Source organism: Euprymna scolopes, chromosome 15 (assembly GCF_053919585.1).
Source record: "Euprymna scolopes isolate OS-2025 chromosome 15, ASM5391958v1, whole genome shotgun sequence".
Lineage (NCBI taxonomy): Eukaryota > Metazoa > Mollusca > Cephalopoda > Sepiida > Sepiolidae > Euprymna > Euprymna scolopes.
The window spans coordinates 55,351,735-55,375,969 of NC_136496.1; the positions used below are offsets into that span (position 1 = coordinate 55,351,735).

The following is a 24,235-nucleotide window of genomic DNA, read 5'->3' on the forward strand; positions in this document are numbered from 1 at the left end:
AGAGGGACTGATCACTGAGGTTGGAAGGAAATTTCTCTCTTTTACTAATTTAATATTATTCATAAAATTGTTTTAAACATTTTTTGACCAGTTTTTTCCTACGCATTTTAATCACACAAAATATTCCTTGGTTTTATAATTGAGTTTATCTTGATTAGCTGTAACTAGTCTTGCTAGCCTTGAAGAATGGTATCATGAAGAATGAACATATACCATATTGCATCACAAAGGAGGGGGTAATGCTTAGGAAGATAGAATTATGATCACTGAACAGATACTGTAATAACCCCTCCCCTTAAAAATACATTAATAAGATCAGTTGATTGTAGATAGTATGAGAGAAGAACAGAAACTATGCCCGTGCCATTTCCTCTGGTATTAAGCATTGAATAGTATAGTAAACTGAATGCAGCATTAAAAGATATTTAATTAATAAAATTATTAAAATTATTAATACGTTAATAAAATTATTAATACTTGATTAAAATTATTAATACATGATTAAAACTATTAATACATTAATAAAATTATACATTATTAAAATTATTAACATTATTAATACATTATTAAACTTATTAATATATTATTAAACTTATTAATGCATTATTAAAATTATTAATACATTAATAAAATTATTAATACATGATTAAAATTATTAATATATTAATAAAATTATTTATACATGATTAAAATTATACAATTATTAATACATTATTAAAATTATTAATACATTATTAAAATTATTAATACATTATTAAAATTATTAATACATTATTAAAATTATTAATACATTATTAAAATTATTAATACATTAATAAAATTATTAATACATTATTAAAATTATTAATGCATTAATAAAATTATTAAGTCATTATTAAAATTATTAATACATTATTAAAATATTAATACATCATTAAAATTATTAATACATTAATAAAATTATTAATACATTATTAAAATTAATAATATAGTTTCAGTTTCAAGGGAACAGATACCAATTCTCTTAGCAGTAAATATTACCGTGCTTCAATGGTATTACCGAGGTAAAAAAAAAAACTCTGAATAGTCTTAATACCCCCTCCTTTCAGATATAGTTTCTCCATGTCAGTTCTCATCTCTTTTCATTTTTTTTTTACACATAAACTGGTTATCACTTTTAAACCTAACTATCACAAAATATTTAATTGCTTCCAACTCTCTTTCCAAAAACTGAGTTGAAAAAAGTGTTCTCATCCTGAGGCTTTCCAACTCTACACGCTCTGATCATCACCATAAAGCTACTTTTGCAGACAACCCATAGAAAACTTTCAAAACAACGTTGCTAAGTACAGATCTCTTATATATTTCCTCTTTAATACTAATGTTTTCACTAAATGTGCTGTTAATTTTAACAAGATTTTGAATATTTTTGCACATTGCTTGCATAACCTTCATCAACTACTTGCTTGTCCCTATTCATGCAAAACCTACCAGACAACATCTCTTGATACTTTGTAAAAACTTTCTCTAGATCCCCCCCCCCCCCAAAAAAAAAATTCTCACCAGGATGTTTCTCTTACATTTATCTCATAATATAGTATAAGTAGTATTTTTGCTCAACATAAAACACTAAACTGCATTACTGTCATGACTCAATGTTTGTTCAAAATTCAAAATTGGTTCAGTTGGAAGTTAAGTAATCTAATAATAGCTTTTTTTTATGGCTATTTTAAATGTCTCGTTACAAATGCATTTCTCCTATAAATTAAACAACTTCAGACGAATACAGCATTTTATTAGAAAAACAAACACCTTTTTCCATGTTTCTGTTAAAATGCATAAGAAATGAAGTGAAGTTAATCTTCAATAATTGATGACATCATTTGTTGGCTTTTGAATGGTAGGTACAATAACAAAACAAGCGCATGCATTATTCTGCGAGTACAAGGCAATTTTTGATGCATTTAAATCTGTTATTTTTTTGCAGGCGTTGATGAATTATTCAAACCTGTGGATGCTAGCGATCGGACAGAGAGTAGGTAAGTCAAACAAAGCTATAAACAAATTTGTAGATATCTAGATATACAGTGTGTATGATATATATATATGTATGTGTGTGTATGAATCTCTATATATGTATATATATATATATATATATATATACTTGCATGGATATCCGGTGTTGCTCGGATGGACATGAAATTTTGTTTGGACAGAGCTGCAATACTAAGGATATTGAGCAACTCCCAGAAAATAATGGAAGAACTAGGTGATGAACTGGACCTGCCCCCAACCCCCCAAAAGAATCAAAACAACTTTTATTTCAATCAAAATAGAAGTGAATACCTGTGGGGCTGCAAAAAAAAAAAAAAGGCACACTGGGCAGACTCGAATCTTAAATGCAAAAGAAGGGAAAAGGGTAAGTGGTAAATGCTTTTGACCACTGAACCATGACAACTTATGATGTCATGACCTTGAAAAAATAACGTTTATGAACATAAATGCCTCTGTGACTTGCAAAAAATGGCATCTCAGAAAGTGACACCCCCTCCTCCATCCTTGCAAGAAATGGTCCAGTTGATCACCACAGAATAAATCTTTTTTTCTAATTTTCAGATATTATTTATGCAAGGGATCGCTATTTCACATAATACTGGTTTTGACCCGGTTCGATACGGCTGACGAAAGTTTTTAGCGGTCACACACAAACATACAAACCAACGTTTTAGATTTATATAATAAACTAGCGGGGGGTACCCGGCGTTGCTCGAGTGTTTGTAGGCGTGTGTGGTTGTTAATGAAAACCTAAGAATAAGCGAAGTAGAAAAAAAAAAACATAAAAACGAACGTTAAAACTTAAGCGGGGGGGGGGTACCGGGGGGGGGGGCGGTAATCAAAACATTGGAAAAAAAAAACACAAAAAAAACTAATGTAAGACAAACGAACGATGTTAAATGTAAAAATCAAAAAAACAAAAATGAAAACAGAAAAACAAACGTTAAAACTTCTGAAAAAAAAAAAAACACTTGAAAAATGGCTTAAATAAGCCTGTTTCGATATTAAAATTTAAAAAATCGGTGGTTACCTGGGTGTTTTTGGGTGTGTGTGGTCGGTTGGGGGTGTTAATGAAAACCTAAGAATAAGCGAAGTAAAAAAAAAAAACCAGAAAAACGAACATTACGTGAAAAATGGCTTAAATAACATTGGTTCAATATTTAAATTTAAAAAATCGAAAAAAAAAAGAAGAAAAAAGACATCTCACACCACGATTCGAACATAAAACGTTTAGATAATGACCCAACACTCTAACCAACTGAGCTAACACGACGTACATGAAATTCAGTCAGTTCTTCAACTATTTAAACTAAATCAGGTCATGGCATCATCTGACACATGCGTTGACCCCCCCCCCCTCCTATAGAAAATTGTTGATTTCAGGGTGAAAAATTAACGTTTTTGGCCAATATTTTGATATTTTTCGGGCTAAAGATGGAGCTTCAATATGATACCAAGTTTGTGAATTTTTGTTCTGTCTGTCGAAAGTTTTTAGCGGACACACAAACACACATACATACATACAAACATACATACATACACACATTTTTGCTTTTCTATATATAGACTAGTGGGAGTTCCCGGCATTGCCCTGGTGTGGAGAGGTTTTATGGTAAGGGTATTGATTAAAGGAGCCCTTTAAAAAAACTATTTCAAAACCTCCCTAAAAAAATGAAAACCTAAGAATATGTGAGTGCAAAAAAAAAAAAAGTAGTAAGCAGGCTCAAATGCTAAGAATAGGAATAGGAAGTAAAAATAGTGAAAAAAACAAACAAAAAACAAACGGTTTAGCTGCCACACCCACCATAATATATGACATTGCTGCTGTTCAAATTAAGCTTTGTCATTGTAAGGCGTATGATGACTTTACAAAAATGTTGACGAAAAAAGTGACCCCTTCTTATAAAAAAAACAGCCCAGTTGACAGTGAAAGAATTAATATTTATGGCCATTTATGGCCAAAAAACTGAGTTTTCAAACAATACCAATTTTGTTCATATTGGGTGCGTGTGTCAAAAGTTTTAGCGTGACATGCAAACATACACATACACTGACAGGCGTTTGAGATTTATATTAGACATTAGCCTGGGTGCCTGGCGTTGCGCAGGTGGCTGGAGGTGTGTGTGTTGAGCAAAAAAAAAAAATTTAAAAAGAAAACGTGAAGCTCGAACCTGTACCACAAAGGAGGAAGAAAATGTGAAAAGAAACCCTCAAGAAACATGACGTCTTTGTTATTGTGTCCATCTCAAACTGGAAGTGGCGAAAGTTTAAATTAAGGCTAGTCAATCAAAAAGAGGGGATAACTTTAAAAAATATTGTTGAAAAAAGCGACCCCCTCCTTGTAAAAAAAGTGCCCAGTCGAAGGTGAAGGAATTAATGTTTTTAGCCAATTTTTTAAATATTTTTCATTCAAAGAGTCGAGCTTCAAAACGATACCATTCTCGTGAAAATCTGTCGCCTCTGTCCAAACTTTTAGGCAGACATACAAACATACATGCATACATTTAAACAGACAAGTGAGATTTATTTAATAGGAGACAACAGGTGGCATCCAGAGGAAGTAACTTGAAACCAGTTTCTAAAAAAATCGATGTACAGTAATAATTCAAAATAAATTAAATATATTATGAATATGAATCAACTTTTAGTAAAATCCTTTTTCCTTGATGTAATATGCAAATGAGGTCGCCTCTTAATCTTATATTTTGCAAGAATCATACCATATATAGAAATAAATGAAATGGGAAAGTAATGGACATTTTGTATATATTAATCAAATTGTGAACAAGCATACAAACAAACAGATAAACAGACAGGAATACGGAATTTATATATATATATATATATATATATATATATATATATATATATATATATATATAAATATATATATATATATATATATATATATATACACTAACTATACCCGGCCACGCATTGCTGTGGTTCAGTTTGTTAAAATGGAACACATTCCTCAAGAAAAATTGCATTTTGTTCATTTATTTACTTTTATTATTTGTTGCAATTTTTTTTATCAATAAAAGTTGTTGTTCCCCCCTCCCTCCGCAAAAAAAAAAAATTAATTTTTTACCATAAATTGTTAGGTGAAAGTTTTTTTGATTTTTTTTTCAGGAAGATTTGCACTTTTTTTTTTTAAAGAAATTTGGTAGTAAACGTTTCTTTTTGAAAACGGAATTATTATAAAAAGAACAGATGAATGCTTTATATGAACATTGTATATAGGTGAAAGTAGAGAAAAATTAGATTTTTTTTTTTTCAAGAGATTACAAATTATTTTTTTTTCAACAGATGTTAAGAAAAACAGAAAACATACTTCCATCATTAATTATGCAAAAAAATAAATAAAGTGGAAAACTTTCTGTTATTAATGTTTGCTAAAAAAAAAATACAGTAAACTTCGCTTAAGTGTTAGCATATGCTGCATCTTAAAAAGTTGGTTCACGCTGACAATTAAATAAAATAAATGCCTAAAAATTAGTAAAAATAACTAAAATCATGAATGACGGCTCTTGGGGGGGGGCAAGTAAGTAGGAACAACACAATCATTTGTGTAAAATAATTAATATTCGAGAAATTGTAAACAATAACAAAAATACCTGATACCAAATACAGTAAAATTCAAGTATCTTTTATACGTGCTGAAACTGTGTTTAAGTTATTTTTATTTCATTTCTTTTATTAAAAGTTGTCTTTCCAACAATTAACTTGTTGCATGTCGTTTAACCATTGAAGACTTCACTCTTGGAAAATTGTATTGAAAAATCTATGACTATAACTAACTCTAAATTTGGGAGTACGACTCGAACTTAGGGTTAGTAATAGAGAAGTCATTTGTTAGGTGTGTCAGAAATTTCCTGAAAAATATTGAATAATTCCACCCCGTTTTCCAAGCTTATAACTCCTCGAAAAATGTAATTCAAGCCCTAATTTTTATTTTCAATTAAAGGAGCAAGGACTAAGGTTTCATAAAAAAACAAAAAAAAACAACGTTTTTTTAGAAAAAAAGGTTTTAAACTTCGGACTTTACAGGTAAATTTTTGAAAAACACTACTTTTTTTGTTTTAAATTTGAATATATTATTTATTGATCTGTTATCTTCAATTTGTGATATATAAAACTTTGGTAAGTAAATTAATTATTTACTTTTTAATAGACATTTGAAAATGGGGGGGGGCTTGAATTAAAAAAAACGTTTGTCTAAAATATTATATTCGGTTTATTGGAAAGAGCATAAAATTTCATATTGACCCTGAAAATATCGTAAAAATTGAATCAATAGAAAAATTTTGATAGATTTTTAAATTTTAAAAATTGAAAATACTGAGCTCGTAAAATTCAATTAATTTCATTACTGTTTTTTAAAAAATAAAAAAATAATATTTCTATTACTTTTTATACAACTTTAATAGTTTATTTTGGAAGTATAACCCATAAAGAAAATAAACAATCCACTTTTAAAAGAGAAATTACAAGTTTTTTATATTTTATTCACAGTTTCGTGTTAGGGGTATCAAAAATTCATACAAAAATTCTGATACACCTAGTCATTTCTTTACAACTTTTGAGAAATAGGGTCTCCTTACTCCTTAAGCGATAAGCAGACATTTGTTTATTATTTTTTTTTTATTCAGTGTGTAAAATCCACTTTGAACAACATATTTGGAAATTAGAAAAATAAAAAAAACGAAAAAACTTTGTTTTAGCATGTTAAAAGTATTTAGGTTGGTAGATAATTAAATTCTACTGTGTTTGGTGTAAATTTTTTTTTTTTTTTCTGTTTTTTACATTTTAGAATTTTTGACTAAGGGGGGTTGTTTAGATCGTATTTTAAACTAAACTACAGAGTTTGGAATGCCCCTCCCCCTAAAATGTACTTGGAAAAATCGATTTTATAGCGAGATTTAAGAATGGTTAGCCGAAAAAAAGGTGAAAAACAAAACAAATAATCAATAAATAATTGTTACTAAAGGCAATAAATGCTACTTTTTTTTACTTACATGAATGAGTTTATTTTATGTTTTAAAGTATTTTCAAGCGCTTTTCTTTATTTTTTAATCTAAAATTACGGGTGTGTGGGTGCGAAATATCTGCAGATTTTCTAGAATTCCCTGCTAGATTGCAAACAAAATCTCCAGATCTAGCGGGAAAACCGCTAAATTGGAAACACTGGTCACGTAATAGCAAGCGGTGATAAATAATTTTCCATAAATAAAAAAAATGGCCTATTGGTACAAAGAAAACCACCTATTTATTATAGAAAAATTAAATATAATGTTATAATTAAAAAGAGATATATAAAAACACGCATGGGTACAGTAAACATATTATACCAAAATGTCAAAGCAATCATTTATTTAGTTATTTAGACTATTAATTACAAACGAAACAAGAGTTACATTTTTATATATATAGATATATAGTGTTTGAGACAAATGTAGTAATTATGTGATATTCTTGGATTGCAGAATCATTTCAACTTTTTAATAACATTAGTGTGCGATGGAGAACTTTTGGTCTGTTTGAGAGCTGGAGATCATGCATGACTTAAAGCACCACAATATTAAAAGATAGCATCATGTGGTGCTCACCACAATGTTTCTCTTACATTTATCTCATGATAAATATAGTATCAGTAGTATTTTGGCTCAACATAGAACACTCTTTACAAATGCATTTCTCCTATAAATTAAACAACTTCAGACGAATACAGCATTTTATTAGAAAAACAAACACCTTTTTCCATGTTTCTGTTAAAATGCATAAGAAATGAAGTGAAGTTAATCTTCAATAATTGATGACATCATTTGTTGGCTTTTGAATGGAAGGTACATTAACAAAACAAGCGCATGCATTATTATGCTGATAAACAAATATGTAGCATTTTAAAGTTTTTAATAACAATAATGTGCAATTTAGAGCATGAATGACTGCAAGCGTCACAATATTAAAAGATAGAATCATAATAATTGATACAGTATTAAATATTGTAAATTTTAACTGCAGTTTAGTATTTCTTTTATTTATGTAAGCCATGAGATGCTAGTGTGAAAATTGTGATCCAGAAGTCAAAGAATTCGCTAGCAGGAACGATCATAGAAGGTCTTCTGTGTTTGTACAAAACAATTTCTCGAGAAGCTGCAAAGAAAAGTGTAGCAAGGTCCAAGCAATATGAATCTTGGCGAGGGTATGTAGGACATCTTGGTGCTGATTATAAAGGAAGCATTGAAGAATATTTTCACTATGTTTAATAGAAACATTACAAAGGCCTACTACTCATCAGCAACGACCAAAGGAACCACTTTATGAAAGCTCTCTAGGTGAAACACTTAGTTAAGACTGGAATTCTTTTGTTCTTCTGGGGCCATTTGCATAACATGTAAAACAACAAGTGGTTAACCTACAAAGTCTTGTGAACCTTGATAAAAGATATATTCGGGTTCTTCTTAAAAAATAACTTTTTCAGAACTAGTTTCAGAATGTACAGAACAACATATAGTTCTGCACATTATGAAGTTCCTTCAAATTGTGATGGTCTTTGGGTGTATTTCTGGTGAAGGTTATGTCATGCTGCCTCAAGTCTTTGAAAAGGAACTCACACTCAATTCAAATGGTTGTATGGAGTTGGTTTCCACTTATCAAGCAATGGCTGGAGAGTGCCTGTGGGAAGGCCATATGTCTGATAGCAGAACTCGGCTCTACACTTTTCCAAAACCCCAGAAATGCGTGTCTGCGAATTTTATCAATTTCAACATCTGCAAATTTACGTTTCTGAATTTTTGAGATGATTATTTGGATTATTTTGGGTTCTTCTCAAATCTTGTGTTGTTTTCCAAATGAGAATATTAATCCAAAGTAACTATTTAGTCATTATTATGAACTAGCAGGGAGACCTGACGTTGCCCGGGATTGAATGATGATCAACGAATATTACACACTCCTATATTTTTATTGTCATCGAAAACTGTGAAATCGCCTAGGAGGAAGCTTCACATGTCTTCATGCAGTAACTTAGTCCAAAATATATATTATTCTACATTGCACTCTTGAGAACCTACTGTTTTTTTTATAAAATTATTTTATATGAACTTCTTTCCAGTTAACAAAAACAAACATCAAGAAATTTACATGAGAGGTTTGAACCTACAGACCACATCATGCAAAAAAAAAAAAAACACGTAAATTTTCAAGTCTTATAAAATTCTTTGCAGTTAAAGAAAAAAAAAATAAAGAAATTTACATGCAGAGTTTGAACTTACAGTCCATGTCATGCACCCCCCCCCCCAAAAAAAACCGAAAATGCTATCAACTTACCCACAGTAGAATTTTCATGGTCCATTGTTCTATCATTGTTGCTAAGCGATGACATGGAAAAAAAATGGCTTTACCGAGAATAGATAAATTAAAATAATGGTTTTGATTATCGATTATTGGTAATATTCTGAGACAAAACTTAACTAAGATCACTCCCAGACTTATAAACTAAAGTTCTGTAAATTTTAAAGAAAATCTATTCAGCCATTTCAAAGTCTATAAGGAACGATCTCACACGCACACAGACAAAGTTGCATTTATATAATTGTAGAGATAATCTGTGAATTTGTTATTTGTAACAACATGGACGATTATGTGTGAGGCACAGTTGCAAAAGATGCTAACCATATTATCTGCAACACTAAAAACAAGCTGATTTCCATGATCAAACAGATGTTCAGGCATTTCTTCAAGGACATCATAAAGCTGCATGCTCCAATATTCTGTAAAAGATCCTTTAAGAGATGCATTCTGAAATTTGAGTATGTATTGGCCAAGATCTGATATATATAAATCTCAGCATTTTTTTTATTGTAAAATGAAATAATAATATTGGAATACTTCACCCCCCCCCCATCAGATTTACATGTTTCTAGAGGAACTGTAGAGTCAACGATTGTAAGCCAAGCAGTTTACTTTAAAAAAAAAAAAAAAAAAAAGACTCCTTTAATTGAAATCGCTTTTTAAAATGCATGAAACTGTCTGAAAAAAATATGGTGGAAATTGTCACATAAAAACATGTTCAACAATCAGTGCTAGAAAAATGATCCTCCCAGATATCTTGAAATTAGTTTTATTACTGGTATCCCACAATAATTGGCTTTGAACAGACGAGAGTATGTGCACATCTATTCTATATCTTTCTGAGCATACAATGTAAATGTTGATACAATGCAATAAATTAGGCAAAAATATTTTGCATATTTTTTGAGGGGAATAATCTAGATTATCCATTTTACAATCGCATTCATGAGAATGACAAACAATATATGAAAATAAAAACGTTTTAAAGAGAAGCGGATAAAAAGATAGGAGTTGAAAGTGTGTCTCGGAAGATTCTTCATTGAGTGTATAAGAGCAATCTCTGACTAAAAAAATAGCAGTTCAAGTTTAAACATTTTAAATATTTTTTAAAAAGTTAATAAAAATGAATTTGATTTTATTTCCTATTTAAAATGTTTGTACTAATAAATATTTCTGGAAATAATTTGAATGGTACTTTTTATTTATATTCAATGCTAATGGGTGTATTTTAATTTTGTTCTAATGTTGGACTAATATCTGTTTACCATGTACCAATGCTCAACTATCATCTCTTTACTGACTTCCAGTGTTGAGTTAGAGTTCAAATAACATGTACCAAAATAAGACTAGTCTCTTTACTTCATTTCAATGTTGAACTAGCATTTCCTTACCTTGTTTCAATGTTTTAATAGTATCCCTCTATCTTGTTATTATGTTGCATTTGTGTCTGTATCTTGTTCCAATATTCGTTCCAATGTTGGACCATTATCTCTTTACAATATACCAATGCTGAACCATTATCTCTTTACACTGTACCAATGTTGGACCATTATCTCGTTAAATGTACCAATATTGAACCATTATCTCGTTAAATGTACCAATGTTGAACCATTATCTCATTAAATGTACCAATATTGAACCATTATCTTTTTACAATGTACCAATGTTGGACCATTATCTATTTACAATGTACCAATTTTGGACCATTATCTCGTTACAATGTACCAATTTTGGACCATTATCTCGTTACAATGTACCAATTTTGGACCATTATCTCATTACAATGTACCAATTTTGGACCATTATCTCGTTACAATGTACCAATTTTGGACCATTATCTCGTTACAATGTACCAATTTTGGACCATTATCTCGTTACAATATACCAATGTTGGACCATTATCTCGTTACAATGTACCAAATTTTGGACTATTATCTCATTACAATGTACCAATTTTGGACCACCATCTCTTTACCTTGTACCAATGTTAGACTCTCATTTCTTCATCCTCGTTGCAATACTGTATACATTTTTCTATTACTTTGTTCCTGTTGCAATATTTTTGTTTGATACTCGTGTATGCTCCTTGAAAGTTGGAAGGTTCTATTTATAAATGATGCTGATAGAAACTGACGAATAAAATTAATTCACATTCTTCTATCAACCAATCAGAAATTAGAATTTTTCCATAAAAATTTAATTTTTTAGCATTCCAGCACATAATTTTTTCGTGTCAACATGAGATGGATCTTTTGCTCTTTGCTTGCAAAATTATAAAGTTCAAAACCTGTACAGAACAGCGACCACTGAAAATTCTTCATTTTCAGGAAACTCTTCTGAAATTAAACATGGCTTCTAATTCAAGAGGTTATGGACTTGGTCGATAGACTTTACTTCAATGGATCAAAATCAAAATTATAATTGTGGCAAGTAAAATTTTTAGGATATTTATGAATTCAAAAGTTACACAAAGTAATTCAAGCACAACCTGAAAACAAATAGCCCTGAGTTTATTGAAAAGAATGCAACTGCCTTTGCAGAATTAATACAGTGCTTAGATAGCAGAAATCTATCTCTGGTAATGCGAGAAGCCTTGCATGATGGCTGCAGAGCATTGAACATATTTAGAAAGCATTATTTATTGAAAAGAAAACCCAAAATTATTATTTTATATTACTGAACTGACATCTCTAAAACGTACGTAAGCCGAGATTACAAATTATAAGGGCCTAAAACTCAGCAAATTAATTAAAAACGTCTGGCGAAGTTATTAGAGACAGTTTGTTAATCTCCGTGGTCTTTAAAGGGTTGCCAAGTGATTTTAAGCTGTTTACCACCATGATAACTCAGAAAGAAAAACCCATGACTTTTAGTCGGTTCAAGGTAGCACTTAGGAGTTATGAGGAAACTGAAAAAAGGTTGCAGAAAAAACAAATCTACAAATATCATGAAATTTAAAAATGCCCACATAAAAGTACTAAAATTAAATTATACCTTTACTTTGAATAAAACCTGCAACTTTTCCAAAAATAATTTTATTTGCTACAATTGTTCACAAGAGTTTCCAATGTAGATACAAGAATTTTAAAAGGGACTTTATTAAAAATGTGGAGAGCTCCGTTAGTGAACATACATCTTTATTTTCATGTACGTTTGACGCTTCAACAACATTTAACAACTTTCTTGTGGTGCAATGGCACATGTAATTACGAAGGAATCGGATTTTATCAATTTTGATTCCAACTTTAACCCTCAGTCACTTTGTAGAACTAGCCGATGGCAGTCAAGGAAGTGATATCGTTTTGAAGAGAATGTTAAAATCTAGTTAAGAGATAATAAAGGTGAACTTTGTTTCTGTATTCTGGAAAACGCTGTTCTAATCCCAAAATTTAAACAAAATATATTTTCTGTACAAAGCGCCTCTAAACAAGGTGCAAATATAAACTTTAGCCCCAATAAATCAAAACTGGTGTACCTGAATGGAACTGTATTTTATATTAAAGAAAATGGAAGACTATATTATTTAAACGGCATGGTCCCATTAAAAACTGCCTGCCATGATTTACAGACTTGGCATAAAATTCTTGGGCACTGCAATATTCCAATAAAAAGTAGCCGAATGTTGTTTATGGAATGAAAATAAAAACTTCAAAAAACTTGACAAACTATGATGTTTGTACACAAGGAAAAATGGCAAAGTACCAAAACAAGATGTCAGACAAGAAGGCCACAAAAATCCTATCACTGGTACATTGTCCCTTAACTAGATTTTAACATTCTCTTCAAAACGATATTGCTTACTTGACTGCCATCGGCTAGTTCTACAAAGTGACTGAGGGTTAAAGTTGGAATCAAAATTGATAAAATACAATTCCTTGAACAGATGGGCAGAGAAAACTTCAGCTATGCATTTTATTTTATAAATCATTATTCTAGTTTAATAATGGTCTGTTTCTTAAAGAACAAATCTGATACTTTGCTAGAAACTAAAAATATTTAGCTGACATGACCTCTTAAGGTGCAGTAAAGTGCATTCGCTCTAACAATGGTACAGAATTCACTAATAAAGACTTTGAACTTTTATTGATTAACCATCCTATCAAACATGAAAAATTGCCCCTGAATTCATCTCTCCAAAATGGAACTGCCGAAAGATCATGGCGGACACTTTTTGAAATTGAAAGATGTCTACTCATGGAATCAAAACTCCCCCAAAACCTCTGGACGTATGCACTTATGACTGCTTCATATATATAACCGGTCCTTTAAGAAAAGATGTTCTTAAATCCCAATATAAAGCTTTTTGCAGTAGAAAACCAAATTTAAGCAGAATGCATGTATTTGGTTCAACTTGCTTCACATTTATAGATAAGAAAAACAAATATCGAAATCGGTTGTGGTATATTCTTTGGGTACGATAAAAACAGCCCAGCCCACTTAGTATTTTTTTCCAGACAAAAACAAAATAAAAATAATTCAATGTGTAAAATTCACAAACACGTTTAATTTCAAACACATAAATCCATCATATGAAGAGGATGAATTAATATTTCCTAAAATTCATGGAACAAATGATGATAATGAAGTCACCATTGATGAAGAAATAATAATTAATAATGATGACAGTGATGATGCCAATATTGAAGTTGAAAATTCATCAGAACGTTACCCCAAAAGAAGTAAAAGATGACCTGATTTTTTTATGGTTGACAATTTGGAAGATTATTAAATCAACTATTGCTATTCCATGGATAATACACCAATAAATGCTTTAACAAGGAATAACAGAATAATATTTAACAGAAAATAATGCCTATTCGGTAGTGCCTCTCCTAAAGGATAAATATGTCATTTCTTCAAAATGGATCTTTACAAAAAAGACTACTACATCACACGTTGAACAGTACAAAGCTAGATTTGTTGCTAAAGGATACTCTCAGATTTATGGTATAGAATATTTTTCTACGTTTTCACCTACTATAAACTTAATGACAATCTGAATTTTATTGCAAATCACATCACAATATAACCTTAACATCCATCAAATAGATGTAAAAAATGCTTCTTTAAATACCCCAATGGACTGTGTAATTTATATTACCCCTCCAGAAAGATTCATAATGAAAAATAAAAGTTGCATGTGGCAGCTTAAAAAAATCACTGTATGGTTTGAGGCAGAGCGATCGATGCTGGAATACAGTATTTCATGATTATATGATCGAACAACAATTCAAACAATACCCAGTGGATCCCTGTTTGCATACCCAAAACAACGACAATAAACAACTGATTTTGGGTTTATGAGTTGATGACATTTTCGTCGCATCAAATTGTGATGTAATGTTAACCGATGTTAAAACAGATTAAATAAAAAATTGGTGCTAGTGCAGAGAGTGATCCGCGCTATTTTTAAAATTGTATTTCCAAGTTTAATTAAAGTTTTATGATATGTTTTTTTATTCAATTGTAAGGTTGAAGTATAGAATAGGTACAAAACACCCTCCCCTTCCCATGTTAAGAATGGCTTTTTAAATAATAACGTTATTATTTATGTCTGGATCACTCTCTGCACTAGTACCAAAAAATTCAAATCTTGGCAAAATATCATGGTTTCTGGGCATAAAATTTACTTATGAAATAGGAATTATTAAAATCAATCAATCGAGGTACATTGATAAGATCCTATTAAAGTTTTGAATGCAAGAATGCAAGAAACGTTCTACACCAGTTGTAAATGATATCAATAAAAATACACACAGAATCTGAAATAATTGACAATAGACTATACCGAGAGATAATAAGAAGCCTTATATACTTAATGATTGCTAAGAGACCTGACATGTTACACAGTAACAAAACTATCACAAAATCTATCAAGACCGAGAGTGAAGTATTTGAACAGAGCTAAACAACTTTGTTATTAAAGAGGAACTAAGGAACAGCATTTAGTATATAAAAAGTCAGCAAATTTTCTATTTTCTCCTTTCCCTTTGTTTTAATTTTACTTAACAAATATAAAAATAAATTCCCTTTTTTATAAAAATTTCCTATTTTTATCATTTTGTAGTTTTAGTGTTACTTGACAAAAAAATTAAATTCTTTCTTTTACGGATATATATTACATGTATATTCATATATATATATGTATTTTAGAATGGGAATGCATAATTAAAATTAAAAATGGCTTTAGTTTCACATGCTCACCTTTTCAAGGTAAAAAAAAATCAATTTCTTTTATTTTTGTTTATTTTTTTACATTACAAATTTATATATATATATACGAAAATCCTTTCAGCCCATGTTCAAAGATAAACAAACATATATATATATATATATATATATATATATATATATATATATATATATATTTGTTTGTTTGTTTCTTTTTTTATCTTCGAACATGGACTGAAAGGATTTTCCTATTATGTAAAAAAAAAAAATAAGGGGGGGGGTTGCAATATTTTTGTTTGATAATGGGGTATCCTCCCTGAAAGTTGAAAGATTTTATTTATAAACAATGCTGATAGGAACTGATGAATCAAATTAATCCACGTTCTGGTATCAACCAATCGGAAACGAGAATTGGTCCATAAAATGAAGGATCTTTTGCTCTTTGTTTATGAAATTATAAAGTTCACAACCTTTACAAAACAGTGATTCATTGAAAATTCTTCATATCCAGGACTTGTATAAATTAGCTACCCATTGTAAACTCTTCTGAAATTAAACATGGCTTCTAATTAAAGAGTTCCAATGTTGGCCCAGCAGCAATCTTGTATCTTGTACTGTTTGCCAAGCACACATCCATTTAAATGTGTTTATTTCTCAACTCCAGATTGAATGTTTATTCCTTTCCAACTTAAGTTATGAATCTTATGCACATTATTATTGCCATTTATTGTTATATTTTTTTTTTCTTATCATTTACCACTCATTTGCCATCACCTCTTTTGTAGTTCTGCCATAAATGTACATTTATTTCCCTTTAGTAACACCATATTTTTTCTTTTTCTTAATCAGGTGTAGAAAAAGAAAATAGAGTTTAGCAAATAAAAACAAACATGGAAATAAATTTAAATAAAGTAAACAAAATAGAACAACATTAAATATTCCATTACTTAAAGAACACTCAATAAAATGAAATAACATTTTAAGGAATTAAAAAATTAGGCCATCGATTACAAAAATTGTAATTATTATACTTTAATAAGCCACAAAACAATTTAAAAAAATTTTTCTTAGCAATTGAGCGAAAATAAATTATATTTGAAAAATGCATTTTAGGCTTCTATAGTTCCTCTGTCATATTTCAGTTTGAAATAGCATTTTATGATTCATTGGATCATAATAAAGTATTTAGTGACTCAATCAATCCGTTTGTCAGTCAGTCACACTTAAGTTTGAAATTACATTTTCATCACTAAACATGCAGATTGAATTATCACACAGTTTATTTTTGAAAGGTCCTTGTATCTTGATAAGAGACTCTAGTTGTCAATCAGTCTGTCACTTTTAAGATTTAAATAGCATTTTCTTTAGAGTGTCTTCACACTAGAGCATTAGTTTCAAAATAAAATTTTTTGTCCGTTATGCTAAAGTTTCAAAATAAAATATTTTTGGAGGTCATGTTCTAGTTGTAAAATAGCATTTTTTTGTTATATTATGCTCGTTTCAAAATAACATTCTGTTTTTGCTATATCATGCTCAAATTTCCAAATTACATTTCTTTTCTGTCATGCTCAAGTTTCAAAATAACATTTTTTTTCTGTCATGCTCAAGTTTCAAAATAACATTTTTTCGGTTTGTCATACTCCAGTTTCAAAATAGTATTCTTTTCATATATTACACTCAAGTTTCAAAATAGCATTTTTTTTGTATGTCATGCACATTTCTATAAGAAACTGTTTCATTAGTTTGTGTGTCACACTTTGAGTTTATCACATTTCCATTATTTAATGTATGGATTCACTGAATGCATCTTTCGAATCGACATATTCTCTCATTTTTGTAAAATTTTGATTGTAATGATCTAGAATTTTCTCTGTAAAAATGCTTTTTTTAATTTTTTCGCATGATTTCATGAGAAATCTTTTCAAATTGAACTTAGTTCTTTGAAAATTTTAATTCATAAACTTGCATTCTAATTGTCTTAATATGATCATGCTTTTTCATTTGACTAGAGATTCATACTGAAGAGTAATGTCTTCTATATTCTGCAGATAATGCAGAAATTGATCTGAATCGATTGAGGGGGGAGCGTATCAAGCATTGATTATAAAAAAAGACAATTTTAGTAAATGCAGAGTCTTATCAAGAACTGCAGAAATGAAAATGCAAAAAATTAAACATGGGCAATTCTAAAAATCCCAATAATACTGCATATAAAAAATTTCTAAGAAAGGAACTTAAACTTAAGTACAAATATAATTATTACTATAACAAACTGTGCCTACGAAACTACTGCAGTTAAGACATCATTATTGCTTAGGTAGATAATAGACAATGATTTTAATATGAAGATTATCCTTTCTAATGTTTTTTCCAAAAAATAAAAAGCAATTTGTTAGTTTTATTGAATAGACCAAATTTTTGTATCATTATACCAATCGTTATCAACTCATTGAATCTCAGTGCATGTTCATAATAGACAAGTAATTCTTTCTTTTTTTTTTATTAGAAAATAATAGGATGTTAAATACACTAATGTGTATTTCTATGCAGATAATCTCTTAAACTAATGAACTGATCATTATGGATTTGGGAATATGAGTTAGATAGCCACATTATCTGTAAACGTTAACATTTCAGAAGTGCATCTATATCACATTAGGTATAACAAGGTGTGAATAAATGTTTTGACTTCGATCAATTTGCAAACTCCAGCAAGTTCAACTGCATGTTTTTCAGAGCAGTACAAAATATACCAACATTTTTCACTTACATTTTATTATATTAATAAAAAGAAAATCTTTGATTTAAAATTAATCGAGAGAAGGGGGTAGAATCAAAACCGCATCTTCAATGTTTTCAATCTGATACTTTCCCAATGTTGGATGTATTACCATTGCATAGTTAAATTAATTAATCTGAAACAGAAAATACTTCACAAGCATAAATCATGTATAATGATTAACTAGACGAAACCCAAATACAAATATAGACATTTTTTGAAGACATTCACCGATGCAATACAGGCAAGTAATGCAACGTAACAGAGCAATACACATGTACATACCTCACCCACTGAGTAGAGACCTCTATCATTGATAGGATGGATATCTTCCGCCAATGTAAGGCTTGTATCTAACATGGAGTATAAGTGTGTTCTACCCTGTGCGGTTGCGTGCTTTCTCTCACATGAGTTTTGACCCGCCGTACTGAAGATGGTGCTTTCTCAAAAAGCCTTGTCAGCTATCTGCTTCCAAGCCAAGAGAAACCACTCACCTGTGTATCTACAACTGGTGTTGTTTCCCTAATTCCCCTACACCAACTAAACAATTTGGATATTGGTTAAGTTGACTTTTTATATGACACTCATAAGACAAATTGAATAAACATATTTTAAGTTTTATTTGAGTCCTCTACTGTAGCTATTGTAAATGTAGATTCAGAACCTTGCACTAAAAAATGACACGGTGGTCTGAAGTCCTAGCGTGCAAAATCTAACAGTCAGAATATTGATAATAAAAGATTTTTACAAATTTATTACTAACATGGTTACATTTACTGACGTTTCCTAATATTTTTCTTTTTATAAAAGTTAATCTTTCCTTGGATTTTATAATATATTATAATAAAAAATGCATATCATGTTTTTTGTTATTTCCTTCAATCGTAAAACCACGACTTTGAGCAAACTAATAAAGTATGTTTATGCTTTTTACTAATAAAACATAAAAATATTGTTTTCTATTTTAAGAACGACCACTAATATACTGCAAATATGTAAGCATTTGTGTGTATGTGTGGTAGTGTCAAAATACGTACATTACACAAACGTTTGTTTCTTTCCACTAAAAACATTTGTCAGGCTATTTTTATGATAGTATTTTTAAGTTTACTGTTAGTCTGACAAATTCCTTTGATGGAATGAAACACTTGCAATAAATATATATTTTATACTTCAAAGCTCTAGACTATTGAGCCATTATATAGACGAGAGAGTTTAAAACATGAAATGAGATCCCAAACAAAATGGCAGAACTGATATATAAGCTCTATTTTCCTTTCAATTAAGCTTATTTACACCTAATAAAAAAAAGAGAAATTTTATGTCAGTCCCATAAATTATTTAGTGAAATGAGTTTTGCCATTGCTCCTAAGCTTTTTATTTATTATAACCATGCTTTTAAATGAAATGATGGTGCTTATGCAGAGAATACTATTTTTCTGTCATATTTTTAAGTTAAACTTTAAGTTTTCCAGTATCTTTTGTTTATGAAATTGTTAGGTGAAAGTAAAGAATAGTTATAAAACACCCTCTATCCTTCATGTTAAGAATAAACTTCTAAAAAAATGTTATTATTTCAGCATAGTACCGAAATAATAAAAATAAGTCATAGCAAGTTACATCATACACGTGAAACAACAAAATGAAAAAACATATGAACATGGACTTGAATTTTTTTTTTTATTGCTAGCACATTACTCATTTATAAAGATGCACATTACTCATTTATAAAGATGCACATTACTCATTTATAAAGATGCACATTACTCATTTATAAAGATGGCTATTTTATTTTTCCGGCATAGCTTTCATTTGTATACGCTTTTCACCTGTATTACCACAAAGTTGTTTTTTTTTTCACTAAAACATGGTTTAAATATAAATCTATAATAATAAATAAATTTGTGTAAAAGACCAGTTGTTGAATGGCAAACATTATGAATAAACATGTAAAAATGTTCTTTGATACACCAGGGACACATAAGAAAGCTTTTGGGGTCAGAAGTAAAACATTTTTTTACTTTGGATCGCATCAAAGAAGGCATATCAACCTGAAGTGATAAAAATGAATACAGGTAAAATGAAAAAATAATTCACCATAATAATAAAGAAAAAAAATTAATTTAAAGATTTCATTTGAAAAATAAATTAATATTTATTTATTTTTAAAGAAAAAATACACATATTATTTTAGTGTTCGTAAATTTCAAATTTTAATAAAAAATAAATAAACTGTTAAAAAATATAAGTATCTTTCACTTTACCGTATCTTACTGGCATAAATTCTCTCTTTTAATTGCACATGTTCAAATGGAAAATAATTCCTTGTCTATAAGAAAAGAAATTACAGCCATATTTGGACAATTTTCATAATTTCCCTCTGCAATTTGATATGACAGAAGAACTTCCGGTCGTATCTTTAAACTTTATTCCATGACATCAGCAAGTTATGTGACTTTAGTGCAAGTGCCATGTATATTTACGACACCCTGTGTCCATGGATTACTTAGATGTAGAAGACACAGACATATTTAGTACAGAGTGTAACTTATAGATTCAGAACCATTTCCATTATCTTTCCTAAGCATAAGATTTAAATTCCTAAAATAGGATACATTTAGAGTTTTAAAGTACGGTTCTGAGGCATGGGTTCAGTATCACCATCACATCAGCCTGCTGGATTCATTTCACATCAGACAACTACAGCAGATTCTCAGCCTCCATTGGTGACACAAAGTGTCCTATTTAGAGACTATTTATAGCATTCAAAGTATGTATAGCATTTATGACATGGAATGAGTGAATATTTTAAAAAAAATATATTGTCATTAGAATTTAAAAGACATGATTCCGTGTCTGTTCTTTTTTTTTTTTTTTTTGGAATGAAAATAGCCATTAGAATTTAAAATGTTTGTATATGAAATAAAATGAGTGTTTCTTTGTTTTTATTTATTTTTTGATTATTTTTTTTATTTTATTATAAATATTATTTTCTCCAGTGGAAATTAGTAAACCTGTATCTACATTCAAAATCTTTTTTAATAGAAGTTTATGGATTAAAAGAAATAAATTGTAGAAGTTGTTATGTTGTCATCTTTACTCCTATAAATTTGTTTTTCTTTTGTGTGTATTGATATCCATATTAAAAACCCTCTTTTCTATTTATTTAAAAAGAAAATACAATTTTCTTATATATGGGTTGGAGAATTGCATTCACTAGCAAAATATCTAGCTAATTTGCATATTCTTTTAAACATTCATTTTAATTAATTCCCTATTAGTTGCTTCGGTTTTCTAATGGGATAATCATCTTTAGTTAACTATTACGTGTAATTATATGCATGCAGATATTCTACATGATTTATACTTGTATAATATTTGTGTAAAAAGTTTATCGTAAACACAAAATTGTTTCCATATATATTTATGTATACGTATATATTTTTGTTTAACAAATTTTGCTTACCAAACTCCTCCTAGAGTTTTTGGTCTACAGACATGAAACTTCATATATAAGGTATTTGAATCCATGCAAAATTTTATATTTGGGTTTTAACCCAGAAAAATCGGTGCAAAATGTGAAAATTAAAAAAGAATGAAATTTTCCAGGTGAAGACCGAACGCTGGCATTATGAATGCATAACGTAGTAGCTATCGGTTCATGTTCTAATTTTAAACCTTGCAGTAAACAGGTTTTCATAGCCCAGTCATTGATGACAAAGGTAAAATCAATCGTGAGCTGAACGTTTTGATTTCGATTCTCGTGGTGGCGCATGAGTCTTTTTTTTTAATACTTTTTAAATCATTACTATATATTGCATCCAATCTATCTATCTATCTATCTATAAAAGTAAAAATGTCTGTCTTTTTTCTATGGTAGTTAAGGAAGACTATTATACAGAAAGGCATTACTTTACATATTCACACTTTTTAATATATGCATATGCACATAACCTTATGAACAATACATAGGGCCCGAGCAAAGCCAGGCGGAACTGCTAGTATATCTATAAAAGTGAAGGTGTCTGTCTGTCTGTGTACAATTTCCTACACAATAACTCTGTCAATTTTCGGTCTACAGACTCGAAATTTGATATACAGGGTATTGAGATTTGGGAAGATCTTTGTAATTGGTTTTCAGACAGAAATTTTGCTGTCAAGGGGTCAAAATTCAACAATTTGACCTTTCAGAACTCTACCAAACTCCTCCACCAATTTTGGGTATAAGCACTTGAAATTTTTGATATAGGTTCCTTGGACATGGATTTAACTTTATAATTTGATTTAAGACTAAAACAATAAATGTTAAGGGCTCATAATAGAGGTCAAACTTTAAAAAAAATTGACTGCTTCGGTCTCTACCAAATTACTCAGATAATTTCTGGTCTAGACATTCTAAATTTTACATAAAGGGTATCCAGAGATAGGGCAAGCTTTTTTATCGGTTTGGGTCGAAAATTTTAGTTACCAATATATAAATGTATGTATGTATGTTTGCATGTCTGTCTAAAACATTTGACTGAGGCGACGGATTTTTACAAGATCAGTATCGTTTTGAAGTTCGTCCTTTCAGACGACAAATAACGAAAAATTAGCTAAAAACATTAATATCTTCACCTTCAACTGGGTACTTTTCTACAGCCTTAATTAAAACCTATGACACTTCCGGATTGGCGGTGGTCGTAACAGCAAAGACGTCAGGTTTTTCCCCCGTTCTTTTCCTCCTTTGTGGTACGGGTTCGAGCCTGCCTTCCTACTACAACTTTTTTGTTGCTCAACATACACATCTAAACACTCTGGCAACACCGGGCCCCCCATGCTAGTATATATATATATATATATATATATATATATATATATGTTGCTTTTCCAAAAGTTCAGTACCCCTCATGATCACAGGGTAAATTGTTATGATCATTTTTGCATGCACCATAAAACATGTAATTTTCTGTGCATTTGTGGTGATAAATTTCTTGGTGCTCTTGTTTTGTGACATGAAGGTTATCTTAATGATGAGGAACTGATCGGGTGTGTACATTTTCCTATGGTATCATCTCCATTTTTTCTTCATCGTGCTCACTGGGGAATTGGATATTGATGTGCCATTTGACTCCCATTGCTTCCTCAGTGTGGGTGTTGTTCCTGTGGAGGTTTAAGATTTGTGGATGGATTTGAGATTCCTGGTGTGATGTAATGTGGGCCATCCACAACTGGATATACTTATGGAGAAACTGTCAGTTGCACAGTGTTACTTGATTACTCTCATCTACTTGCACTTGGTACTGTCAGTTGCCCAATGTTTCCATGATCTTTGCCATCTTTTTCCATTGAGGAAGGTAGTTATTATCCTGCTTCTGGATCTGGATAAAGTCTCGGACTTGGAGTTTCTGTAGTAGATGACAATGCTGGTTGTAGAACTGTTCATTCCACATGTGTGTTGACCATGTCAAACTTCCTTAGTTTGCTCATTTCTTTCAATTGTTTCCGTATTTGGTAGGGCAGGAATGTTTCGACCATATAGCGTTACAGCCAAGGACATATCAAGATCTTTGAGGAGAGTGTTGCAATAAGTTATTAATGCCTGACCAACCTGATTATAACACCAGTGTCCATGTCAGCTAGTATATGTTTTATGATCTTAACAGCTAACTCTGCATGGCCTTTACTTTGAGCATCATAAGCTGATGAGATATATTTTCATATACCCCAGTTTCTCAAAAGGAGACATACTCCTATTTTCATATACCCCAGTTTCTCAAAAGGAGACATACTCCTATTTTCATGGCAGGTGCTCATCTGAGCTCCAATCTATGGTCTCCTCCTTGCCTGACTTTCATGAAAAACGCTCATCTAGTTGAAACCACTATCAGTAATTTCCCCCATTCTTTAGAGTGG

At 30.2% G+C, this 24,235-nt stretch overlaps 1 protein-coding gene across 2 annotated transcripts in view; it reads left to right on the top strand.

Moving 5' to 3' along the window:
• The window catches only part of LOC145293835 (GRIP1-associated protein 1-like), a 690,744-nt gene that overhangs the window by 428,882 nt on the left and 237,627 nt on the right, over nucleotides 1-24,235 (top strand). For both annotated transcript variants that reach the window (XM_080140492.1, XM_080140494.1), the window contains one exon: nucleotides 1,967-2,018. In XM_080140492.1, coding sequence (XP_079996618.1) covers nucleotides 1,967-2,018 — 52 coding nt within the window. The remainder of the gene's footprint in view (nucleotides 1-1,966; nucleotides 2,019-24,235) is intronic.